The sequence below is a fragment of the Hakea prostrata genome, chromosome 1 (assembly GCF_041222555.1).
Source record: "Hakea prostrata isolate BN-2017 chromosome 1, UWA_Hpros_2, whole genome shotgun sequence".
Classification (NCBI taxonomy): Eukaryota; Viridiplantae; Streptophyta; class Magnoliopsida; order Proteales; family Proteaceae; genus Hakea; species Hakea prostrata.
The window spans coordinates 61,247,778-61,260,479 of NC_142600.1; the positions used below are offsets into that span (position 1 = coordinate 61,247,778).

The window sequence follows — 12,702 nt, forward strand, 5'->3', positions numbered from 1 at the left end:
GTAAGATCACTTCTGCAACTTACTGGTCTTTTATAACATATTTGCATCTCGTGTTACTCCATATGCTGGTCTTACATCACAACACCACCTTTGGCTAGATGGTCTCTGTTTCAATGATTTCTTTTTTCTGCAGGTAAGAAACAGTAGTTTCTCTAAGATACAAATTCCTTACACGATTAAAAACAAAAATCAAAATCTAGCATCCAACAATGAAAATAACTTGAACAGAGTAAAAAAGTTTAATTGAAAACATCACATCAACTCATTACAATGTGGTTAAGCTCATTGATCAAGCTCGAAGCTAAAATCAGATCAGAAATGCCAAAGTCAGACTCTGATTCCATCCAGAGTACAACTAACTACATACGGCAACTTCTAAGAAAAATAGAGAGGTAAAGAGTAAAAAAGGAACCAAAACCCTAAATCCGAACCCCGAAAAAGACCCAAGGGTTCAATATACAATATCAGCAAACAGTTCACCAAGGAAAAGACAACAAGATCTGCTTTTCAAGCACGTTCACCCCTAATCCGACGAGCAAGCTGGATATCTTTGGGCATAATCGTAACCCTCTTCGCATGAATCGCACAGAGATTAGTATCTTCAAAGAGCCCGACCAAATAAGCCTCCGCAGCTTCTTGAAGTGCTGAAACAGCGGAGCTCTGAAATCGAAGATCAGTCTTGAAATCTTGAGCGATCTCTCGAACTAAGCGTTGGAATGGAAGCTTTCGAATCAAAAGCTCGGTACTCTTCTGGTACTTCCTGATCTCTCTCAAAGCCACCGTTCCTGGCCTGAATCGATGGGGTTTCTTCACCCCTCCAGTCGCTGGAGCAGATTTCCTGGCCGCCTTGGTAGCCAGTTGCTTCCTTGGAGCCTTTCCTCCCGTGGATTTCCTCGCGGTCTGTTTAGTACGCGCCATTAGAGATTCGAAAACAGAAACGGAAGCAAAATCTTGAAAAACCAAACTTGAACGAATGCTTGACACTCTTCATTAGCTGGCTACTTATAGGAGTTCAAAATTGTGGCGGGATTTAAGAAAGAATCCTGACCATTGGTATTTTCACTGTTTCTACGGTTCGCATTTGTTCCGAAAGTTAAACACGGATCGCCAGCTTGGACACGAAAATTCATCTATTATGAGAAAATCTTATCGAAAATTCATCTATTATGAGAAAATTTTAGGGATAATTACTATTGGCCCCCTGTACTTTGATTTTATTACTACTGTATCCCCTGTACTTTTCAAAATTACTAATCCAACCTTCAACTTTGTCTATAATTACTATTGTCCCCCTACCGTTAAGTTCCGTTAGTTAACTGATGATGTGTCATCTTTATATTTTCTCAAAAACTCCAAAATACCCTTATACTTATCTCTTTAATTATTTACCCTTTTGTCAAGTTATAATAGTACCCTTAATTAACTGTGGACAAAAAAAAAACTATAATCCGTTTTATTCTCTAAATAAAAAATAAAAAAATAAAAAAATAAAAGAAAGAAATAATGAATGATTGAATAAAACTCAAATAGATACTCAAGAGGAAGGAAAATCGAATTCAACTCAAATTGGAAACTGAATATCACCTAAAAAATTTTCAAAATAAATGAAGTTTAGTGAGGGTGGGAAACCAAATTGGATTTGATTTTTGTTCGTTTCTTTAATTCAAAATAAATGAAGTTTAGTGAAAGTGGGAAACCAAATCGAATTTGGATTTTGCTCATTTCTTTAATTCAAAATAGATGAAGTTTTGTGAAGGTGGGAAACCAAATCAGATTTGGATTTTGTCCATTTCATTAATTTAAAATAAATGAAGTTTAGGATAAAATTGACATTTAATATGGTTTTATAAATGGGGTAGCATCGTCTTTTTATTTCTTAATTTTAATGAAGGGCAAATTAGATATTACAAATTCAAACTTAACGGCAACTTAACACCGTTATAAGGAAGGGGGGCAACAGTAATTTCATAAAGAACAGGGTTTTATTAGTAATAAAATCAAACTACAGGGGGCAACAAGTAATTATCCCAAAAATTTATAGAGCAAATTACATGTTACCCATTATATTTGGAGCAAACTCTTGAGTCTTGACTACTTACTATTGCCTTATAAATTACATAACACCCCACATGTAAATTATAAGTTATCTACAATTAATTTTATTATTAAAATTGATTATAAATTACCCAAATTCTCTTCTTTTTATTTAAAGTATTTAAAATTTGAATTTCAAATTACTTATATAATCTCTGAGTAGGAAAATGACGATAATACCTCCATTTTTATTCAACAAATGACACTAATACCTTCACTATAAACTTAGTGATTGAAAAGATGAAGTAAAATTATAAAAACGTCCTCCCTTAAGTGAAATTACTAAAATACCCCAAGCATACCCCTTAATAGAAGATTAAAGGTCTAATATGCGGCTTGGATGAACTCACCGTACTTGACAATCTCTCTTCTAAGATTCTCCTCCAACGGATCAAGAAGCCCAACCCAATCGTTGCAACCTTCTATAAAGAAAGTTTTGAAATGGTTTTATATGAATAAAATATATCCATTGAGTACTCTGATAGTTGTGAAATCGCTTAACATAAAGAAATATTCATTTTGACCCCAATAAAATAATGAAAATTTTCTTGGTCCTGAAGTATCATAGCTCAATGCAATCGATGCATTAATGTATCTTGCTAATAATGCACAATCGAATATAGAATTTTCTATAAGTATATTAGCAAGATTTATCTGTTCTCTAATACGAAGACATTGGAATGTTGTTAAACATATATTTCAGTGCCTTCGATGAATTATTAACATGATGTTATTTTATAAATGTGGACATCAACTTGTTATGTAGATGCAAAATATTTATCTAATCCACATAAAACTAAATCTCTAACATGTTATTTATTCACAAGTGAAGGTTAGCTATTTTATGGCGTTCAACAAAACAAACTACAACTGTCACTTCTTCAAATCATACAAAGATAATGATGATTCATGAAATAAGTCAATAATACATTTGGTTAATATTAATTATACAACATATTCAGGAAGCATGTGGTCTTCAACTCAAAAAAGAGGTTATCAACAGTATTATATGAAAATAAGATTGCATGCATAGCTCAATTGAAGGGCAGATGTATAAAATGAGATAAAATGAAACATATTTCGTCGAAAATTCTTCTTTACTCATAGCCTTCAACAAAATGTTGAAATCGATGTTCATTGAATTTGTTTAAGTGATAATTAGAAAATTTTATTTACTGAAGAATTGTTTACTTCAAATTTTGAGAAGCTGGTATATGATATTGGAATATGTGTATTTAAAGATACTCAATGATATTATCATCAAGGAGAGTAAAATACTTATTGCACTCTTTTTCCCTTCTCTAAGGTTTTGACACACTAGGTTTTTCTAGTAAAGGTTTTTAATGAGGTAGCTATTAATACGTTTTATTTAGATATGTATATTCTTTTTCCTTCACTATGATTTTTTCCCACAGGGTTTTTTCTTAGTAAGGTTTTAACGAGATACATTATCTATTGATGGACATCCAAAAGAGAATGTTATAAATAATATTTATTTATAGATGTCCATTACCCCCAAAAAGATCATATTAAAATATGTAACTTTCAAATGAATATCTCAATCATCTCAGTGTGCGATCTTGGCAATTTGCATTCCCATATTAACCGAAGATCTTAGCTATCCATCATTCCATAACAAGATCATCTTATTATTGTGTGTAAAAATCATATATTATATTTCTTTGTAGACTTTGATATTTCTATATTGGAGAAGATGTTAATTCCATTATAAATATATAATGAATGACTCAATAGAAGAGTTGAACTCATCTTGTCTTAATTTTCTTCTTTGTATTTAATATATCTTCTTTATTTAATAACAAATAATAATAATAATAGCGTGACTGTAGCTTTGCCAAGAACATTTCATGCTTTTTTTTTTTATTTCAGCAAATGAACATTTTCGTTTCTTCACCTTGAATCAAGAGGAATGGCTAGAGCGGAATTTTTCAGCTGGGGGTGGATAATGGGGCAATGATTGGCCAGAGATTTTTTGCACCAAGATGAGCATGAGATCGATCTTGTGAGGCCTATTGACAAGAAGGCTTGGATCGAGGACATATTTTTAGTCGTGAAGGAGGCGGAATTGTAGGTAGACGAGGTAAGCCCAACCAAGTGGAATGTGTGTTTTGAGGCAGTGGTGATACCTTTTTGGGGAGCTTTGATCGGCGTATCCCTGCGTGTTTGGTGGTGAAGCGCGAGCTCCTTGTGATTCTATTTGTTTAGAGATCACTGAGCAACAAGGTTGGCATCCCTTGGTGGTGGAATCCGATTGGTGGAATCCGATTTTGCCAAGGTTGTGTCTCTCCTTGAGGGTGAGTCTCGACAGCAAAGGGGTTCTTGTTAGAGTGGTTGAGAGAATAAAGGCTGCTGCTGGTTTTGATGGAAGCATACACTTTGGCCACGTATGCCGATTCACTATTAAGGCTGCTGATTGGGTATCGAAGATGCATTTTTGGATTGATGTGGTTTTGCTATTCAGTCAAGATCCGCATCCGGAATTGATGGAGATTCTTTAGGCAGATTTGGCTAGTTTGTTGGTTTTTCGATTTGTTCAGGCCTGTGCCCTGTTCAGGTACTCAAAAAATAATAATAATAACTATACATATAAGACTTCTCTCTTTTTGAGTGAGGCCTTTTATCCATTTGGAGAACGTAATCCTCAATTGTCAACTTAGCATTGCAATTTAGCAAGCTCTAGTTGGATTAACCCACATTCTGCCCCATCAGTTTTGACAAAGTCATACGGCAGGTCTGATTTATCTTAGGTTCCGATATCCAAAAATAAGTCCAGCCTCTAGGGTAGTTGAAGTTGTTCAGTTTGCCACAGTGTTCTCTCTTTTTTCTTTTTTTTGGCTGAATGATTGTTTTTATTAATAAATGAAAATGTACATAGTATACGAAGTATGAATAATATCATATTACAAGGAACCTTCACTCATTCCGGTAACATCAGTTGCCCCAATTGGTTCCTAACCATAGCATAAGCTGACAAAGAATACTAGAATCTAAATCTAGGCTGTCCTGTTGCATCCTGATCAAGTTCAATTTGCCAAAGTTCACAAACCATAAAGTGTTCGTAAAAGAAAATGTACAATGTAATTGTTTAAAAAATAATACAATTTACAGCTATTCAATAAAATACAGTGCAAACCATCCATTAAAAAGTTGAACAACAATAAACAGTTAGGAAGAAGGTGAGGCATATCTGTAGGCGTTACATACAACGATTGGTTTCAAGTAAAGAAGACGAACCAGATGCTAATCAGAATGTACGTATGTGAGCACCCATGGCATCAATTCAAGATCTCCTCTGCCTTGTAAACGAGGAACGACTTGAAGTAGATGCCCAACTCCTCTACACTCTCTCTCTCTCAACTAGATCCATTAGTTTCCTTAGAATTTCAGGAAATCCAAGCTCTTGTTTGATGGAGGCATCGTTGACTAATGCTATATGCATTTCTAGGAATTCAAAATGGAAAATATTAATGTGGGAAGTTGTTGAGGAGGATCTTTATTTGCAGCAACAGCTGGTGGCTGCTGCTGAGGGTCATGATCGTGCCATGTCATTACAATACAATCCAACGGTTGAGTATCAAACTTTTGGGGTATACGTGTAAATAAAACTTTTTATTTTTACATTCAAGATTTAATTTTTTATAAATTTACAAAACAAGTCCTTGATCTACCGATCCCAAACCCCCATTTCGCGTGGATATGAGTGGTCTCGCCGTCGGTGCCGCTGCAGGTTACTAAAATTGATCATTCAACAACTAAAATAATTTTTTTCGTGCCTGCTCATCTACATGTCGCCGTGCTTCTAGAGCCACACCACTCACACCGATCAACGTTTCCCGCGGACTAAGCTTCACCAACGACTAACGATCATTAACAAGAAATAAAAGTAACCCTAAAAAACACTAGACAATTGAGGAGAAATTATCAAAATAATACATTGCATCGGAAAAAAAAAAGGATTAAAAGTGTCCATGGCCATACTAGACAACAACGTGGAGCAACTAATGATTTCTCGGTTGAAAAAAACAGCTTCGTATTCCGGGGAAAGAAAAACATTTGCATGTGATTCCTCTCTTGTTTTCATAGGAGTGAGAATTAAAAATATTTTTGGCACATCTAAAGCATCGATGCCCCAAATTTATCAAGCAACTTCCGGCGTAGGGGGAAGGTTGAAATCAAAATCGAATCTCCCACGAGGAGTCTCTAGTGGTGGTTGAGATCGACGACGACGACCGAGGGCGAGTCAGAATCACTTTGGACCCACCACCACCACTACCACCACTGCAAGCAACAAAATCACCCAGGAAACTAGCAGCAACAGCTGGGTCAAACCTTAAACGCTAATGGTTCATGCCCATATCAAAAAAGAAAAGCGGATAAGCGGGTGGCGACACTCCAGCGGGGGCGGCAACACTCTGCTGCAGCTGCGGATGAGAAAGGACATGGATCGGAAATCTCATAGGGTACCCAGCAGCAACGCCAACGCCATCTCGGTATAGTAGATCGAGGTCCAAGGTAGATGGAGGTACGATAGGTGCCAGAGAAAATCCTTCCCAGCAAGAAGACTTTACAGTGCTACTCTGGAAGGGACTTTGGTTGTTGCTATGGTTGTTGTTGTCGTTGTCGTTGTTACTCACAGAAGGTAAAGGAAAGTTAGTATTTGCCTTAGATCCCCCAAACTCTCGCGGCAGTGTCGTAAGCTCTTGCGGCTTCTTCCGCCGTATCAAAGGTTCCCAGCCAAACATGACTCTTCTTGCTAGGATCCCTGATCTGTGATGCATAACAACCCCATGGTCTCTTCCTCACACTCCTAAAATGCACCCCTTTCCGCTACCTGCAACACCACCGCCGGCGCCTTTAATCCCGTTACACTTATCACAAGGAGCCATCTTTTTCGGTTCGTCTCTGGGAAATGGGGGTTTGGGATCGGATAGATTCAAGTTATTTTGTAAAGTTATAAATATATATATATATATATATATATATATCTTCAATGTAAAAATAAAAAGTTTTATTTATAAGTACACCCCCAAAGTTTGATTATCAACCGTTGGATTGTACTGTGATGACATGGCACGATCATGACCCTCAGCAGCAGCCAGCAGCTGCTGTGCAAATAAAAATCCGAGGGCTTGTCAATGCCTTCTCCTTTTTGCTTCGTATAAAAAAGTGCGGTTACTATTGCACCAACTGTATATTATTAAAGACATTTTAACATATCAAAAACAGCAAAAAGCACTACAATCGTGTCCATGCCTTCAAACATAGAAATATTACCACCCAACAAACTTCGCACCTAATGCGAAGACAAGTAGCCCTCATTGAGTGCAGCCTCAACAAAAACTGACCTTGGATAACCACATATCCTTTATGAATAAAATATACGAGAAACCCTAAGATGACTAGTCTACTGAAACATGAAATTAAATTTTTGTGGCTAAGGGTAAACTTCAATGAGAGACCTCAAACCCAAGAGAGGAGTGATCTTGTAGCGACTAAATCCAGACTCTAAGAAAAGCTTCTGCCATTCTTTTTCTGTTCTTTCTTGTCCAACAACATAAGTCATCATTAACATATCAATAACGAGTTGGGTCTCTGTTGATTTGTGGTCTAGCTTCTTATCTTCCACCACCATGTCTATGATGATCACTTTCCTTGGGTTTCCTTCCCTGTCCTCATGACCAGAGATTGCCTCTTTACATCCTTTCAATATCTTTATGCATTGCTCATCATTCCAATCATGCAGAATCCACTGTCATGTCAGAGTTCATATTAAAGTTAGAAACCAAACATGTTAGGAAAATACTCATGCCAAAATGAAATAATTAAAGGGGATTCACTAATTACCTTGAGTAGAATTGCATCTGCATGAGGGATGGACTCAAACATATCACCTGCAATATATTTTACATTCTCAGTCCCTTCCAAAGTAGCAACCACATGTGGTAAGTCAAGCACACCGCATTTCATGCTCGGGAAGACATTAGCAATGGTCTTTGCTACAGTTCCAGTACCACCACCAACATCAATCAATGAACTTATTCCTTCAAACACACCCTTGCACTCTGTAACAACCACACTCGTCACCAATCTAGCGTCGCTTGCCATTGCTTCGTTGAAAAGCTTATTGAACTCATTGTTTTCACTTGCATAGTCCCAGGCGCTCCTCCCGTGAGCTGTCCTAAATGGATTAGGATCATCTCCCTGGAACCACGCACTAAGGAAATTCCAAGGCATCAACATGATTGGATCAAGCATTGCTCGCACGAAGGGTGACATATTCATGTCACTATCTTTAATGAGGAGCCTAGAGTAGGACGTGAGGACATATCCTTCATTTTGAACTGCAAAAAAGCCAGAATGCACCAATAAGCGCATGAGGCGAAACAGACAACCAGTCTTGGTCTTTGGTATGGCAAGCTTCGTGACTAGTTCAGAGAGAGTGATGGGTTGGTGATGGTTGTGAATAATGTCTGGTATACCTAACTGAACTGCACACCCAAGTGACATAGAATTGATGAAACTGAATACATGGTTCCATATATGAGCTTGAGCATTGAACAACTCCTCACCTCTCTCTTTCATAATGAGATCCATCAAGAAATCTCAGGTCTTACCGGATCTAGGTGATGTTGAGGATAAAAACTGATGCTTTGTATATATAGGAGCTCAAAGTGTTACAAGCATGTGTTTCATGTATTTCATGAGATTTCTCCTACCCCCTTCTTGGATAATGACAATGGCAAGGATATGGGATCTTTTCAACTGCTGCAGGGAAAGGGGTCCAGCCCGCCGGGATTTACATCCTCTGCGGCCTTAACTTCAACGGCCATCAGGCGGCATTCAATTAATGAATGCCAGCTGTCCTTTTATTTTTTCAAGCGTTAGATCTTATAATCTTGAATTAGTTTTTAAACCAGTTTAATTAATATTGGTTCATGATGACTCAAGACCAAACCAAAACGTTAAACCCAACCCTAAACCTTCAGCTTTCCATTATTTCCGTCCGTTCGTGGGAGGAGTTGTGGATCAATTTTTTAAGACAAAACTAGAGGAGGAGGATAAGAGATGAACACAGGTGACAATCAGAGAAAAAAATTCTTGGAGATTGAAGCTGTGATATGACTTCTTAATTCTTGGATCATGCAACGATGCATTTGCATTTGTGCTTGAGTTCGTTGTTTTAAGTAATTGCACAAAATCTTCCAGATGGATATTCGAAGGTTCTGCAAAAATTTGTGGAAGATATCTGTGGTTGTTTGTTCAACATTCTTTGAATGTGATGATTAGAGACCTCCATGAATTGTTAAAGATGGGAAATAAAACTTAAATTGATAACAGGCATATATAAAATTTGTGAAAGTCGATATGTCTCAAACGTAATGGCTTTTGTACAAGGGACCTCAGGAGATGCGGGCAACAACGAAGTATCCATTTGAGAGCCGTTGTGTTGCTTGTATTGTTGCCTTCCTCGCCATTTCTATCAAAACAATGGCTTGATAGCTCTTTGGCAACAGAGCTAGTATCAATGGTGGAAGTAAAGGGAGGCAAGGTGAGCCATTTCCCCTTCTCCACTGTACACAATTTCTCTTCTTCTGAGATGGCCGTTGCATTGCTAAGGGAAAGACATAGCTTAATTTAGTATGATATTAGTATAGAGTTTTGCCGTTGTTTGTTTCGTTGGTGTCAAAAAAGAAGATCGTTGTGGGAGAACTCATTCCAACATTTGTATTTTCAGTTGCAATGTGGTCGCTTGTTGAGAGAGAGAAAGGTCAGAGACGTAACAATGACACAGCTGCCGATTTTGAGAGAAATGCCGAGTGAAAATTGAGGATTCACTTAGGCTGCTGCTTTTGTTTGCTGGAATAAAGATGGGATGGGAAAAAAGGGGTGGGAAAATTCTTGAAAAACGTGTAGATTTTTTACTTTTCTTTTAAATCCCAAAATGGTATATTGTTTGGTTGCTTGGGGTGAGAAAGTGGGAGACAAGTTTCCTTGATTCAAGGAAACTTGTCTGCTGATGTGGCAGTTCAACTTTCCCACCCCATGCCATTTTAAAACCCCAAATATTTGGTGGGACTTTGTGGAAAAGTTGGGAAAAGTAAAAAGTGGGACCCACCCCTATCACTTTTCCACAAAACCCTTTCTTTTCCTTTCCTTCTCCCTCACCCCACTACACATGAGACCCATATGTTTTTTTTTCCACCCCTTTTTTCCCACCCCACCTTTGCAAACAAACGCAGCCTTAGGGTTGGGTTTAATGGTTTGGTTTGGTCTTGAGTCATCCTGAACCAGTATTAATTAAAGTAGTTTACAAACTAATTAACGATTTTAAGGATTTTAAGGATCTAACGCCTGAAAATATAAGAGGACAGCTGGCATTCATTAATTGAATGCCGCCTGATGGCCGTTGAAGTTAAGGCCGCAGAGGATGGAAACCCTCCAGCGCCGCCCCTATCACCTTGGATTTAAACATGTGTTTTAATTAAGTTTAATGTGGTTTAGACTTTTTTGCCTCTATCCGCCACTAGGGCTTTTTTTGGGTAAAGGCATAAAGCTAGTTTGTCTCGTTGCTAATCTAAGTTCAATTTTCAAGAACCTGTCCTATATTAATATGTTAATCACCTACCTAATAGCTAATAAAACATGCAAATGACGTTTAATGTAAAAAATGAAGAAATATCGATGATGTTTTACGTTTTTTGACGGACGGTGGAGGAGGGGTATATATTATTTTAATTATATGTAAGGAGGAGGGGTCATTAGTGCTTGTCGAGTTGTCGACCACTTACCAATACAGATAAAAAATGAATATGTTTAACGTGTCTTTTTTAATTGGGATTAGTTACATTTAATTGAGATCAGATCCTTGATAATTTGCCGATTGTTTTAAAAAAAATAATAATTGAACATGTATTTTTCTGTATGTTGAGGATAGGGATATCACATAATAGACTATCAAGCAGGATCAAACCAACAACCTCTTCAGTAAGAGGTGTTCATCTTTTGTAAATTTTGATTTCGGTATTTAGATTTGTTAGATTTGTAGAGGTGGCCTGTTGTCTTGTCATGTGGCTTCTAATGCATATTCATCAACATGAAGGAGATTTTTCATTTGAGTAAGTTCGGATTTCAGGTCTTTTAAAACTCTTAACTCTCATCTTAAATACCTTAGCCCGATCCTGATCTTAATCTTCATTTTACAGGGTCAAGATCACAAGGCCCAGCCCTAATCGATATCCTAGACCTAACCATAAAATAATGCAAAGGTTTTTTATTGCAATTGGGGCAAAGTCACTACTCAAGTCACATACTCAATCCTGATCCAATCCTAGCTGCTGGATTTTTGTTTTAAAATAAAATAATATTATAAATATAATATACTATTTCGATAAGTTTCAAAACATTAAAACTCTATGTCCCTAGTTTTGTTTTAGGACTCTTGTTTATTCTTACTCTATAGGACTCTTCTGGATGTATAGATTCCAATCAAAGAGTTTTGGCAATTCGGCATATATATTAGGTAATTTAGATTACCATATGTGTTTAGTCCCACATCGGATGGAGCTAATGATTATATGATTTATATATACATATATAGCTCCTAAGTGGGGTGTATGCCGATAGAGAGCTAAGTGTGGATCACGTGCATGCACCGAGCTGGACCGAGTCGGGCATGGTTGTGGTAGTGGTCCGTAGACCTTAGTCTAATCAGGCCATGGGGTACTATAATATTATACAAATAATATTAAGTGTCTATAATGGATCCAGAAAACCCGGTTTTGGGTTTTGCAGTAGGGAGGTGATTGATCATACAGTCACAGGTTTTGGGTTTTGCAGTAGGGAGGTGATTGATCATACAGTCACAACTCTCTGAAGGTGACCTTACGTACATATGTAGCTCTCTAAAGGTGTCCATACCAGCCTATAAATAGAGGTGAAGCTCCGAACAAAGTACTTACTCGGTTTTTGGTGAAAAGACAGAAATTCGAATTCTAGAGTTAGAAAAATTCCATTTTGTTTTCTTCATTCCTGTGCTGTGTATTACCTTCGTATCTCCTTTGCAAGTAAACTTTGTTGGAGTGCTGCCTTCAGATCTAGGAGTTGTTGTATCTTGGAGGTGAGAACATCAAGGTCAAACCCAGTCTGCACTGAAGGGGGCGTTCAAATACCTTAAGGAAAAGTACTGTTCGTACACCTCAACTCACCCTGTTCGAGTTCGTGCTGGTTTTCCTTTCGCTTATTCTACTACATTCGGGTAAGTGATTCTGACATAAGGTATACTTTATATATTTGTTTATCCTTGATTCTATTATTGGTCTGTCTATACTGTGCCTCTGGTCTTCTAGTTCTAACACTAACCCAATCAGGGCCACCTTGACCGGCCCTTCAATGCTAGAATTTTGAACCCAAACCTTGTTCAGGCTTAGGGTTTGGTAAACTTGCATCCTTAAGTAAGATTTATATGAACATATCAAGAAACATAATCCAGACGACCAGCTAGCATTCTCATTACCAATGCATTGTCAAGCTCCTTGTTTGAAGGATAAAAATCGGATCTTGTGAGTCATCAGATTCAAATAACAGTGG

General features: G+C 37.4%; 2 protein-coding genes and 1 pseudogene across 2 annotated transcripts; all 3 read right to left on the bottom strand.

The window, feature by feature from the left end:
- Positions 1 to 220: 220 nt before the first annotated feature.
- Positions 221 to 959, bottom strand: LOC149029286 (histone H3.2). The gene has a single exon (XM_089150387.1). It carries the CDS (start codon positions 916 to 918, stop codon positions 508 to 510), a length of 411 nt encoding a protein of 136 aa, XP_089006513.1. The 5' UTR covers positions 919 to 959; the 3' UTR covers positions 221 to 507.
- Positions 960 to 6,067: 5,108 nt separating this feature from the next.
- On the bottom strand, positions 6,068 to 7,001 carry LOC149029287 (ethylene-responsive transcription factor 4-like; annotated as a pseudogene).
- A 302-nt stretch (positions 7,002 to 7,303) lies between these two features.
- On the bottom strand, positions 7,304 to 8,722 carry LOC149029288 (trans-resveratrol di-O-methyltransferase-like). Its single transcript, XM_089150424.1, has 2 exons — positions 7,960 to 8,722; positions 7,304 to 7,864 (listed from the first exon to the last, which is right to left on the bottom strand). The coding sequence occupies exons 1-2, from the start codon at positions 8,707 to 8,709 to the stop codon at positions 7,550 to 7,552; spliced, it is 1,065 nt and encodes a 354-aa protein (XP_089006550.1). The 5' UTR covers positions 8,710 to 8,722; the 3' UTR covers positions 7,304 to 7,549.
- Between the last annotated feature and the right edge of the window lie 3,980 nt (positions 8,723 to 12,702).

What these genes read in the sequence shown, in the direction of transcription:
- LOC149029286 (XM_089150387.1), bottom strand. Translation starts at nt 918, where the DNA reads ATGGCGCGTACTAAACAGACCGCGAGGAAATCCACGGGAGGAAAGGCT.
- LOC149029288 (XM_089150424.1), bottom strand. Translation starts at nt 8,709, where the DNA reads ATGGATCTCATTATGAAAGAGAGAGGTGAGGAGTTGTTCAATGCTCAA. An exon ending in CAGATGCAATTCTACTCAAG is followed by an intron (nt 7,865 to 7,959) that starts GTAATTAGTGAA and finishes CTGACATGACAG; the next exon opens with TGGATTCTGCATGATTGGAA.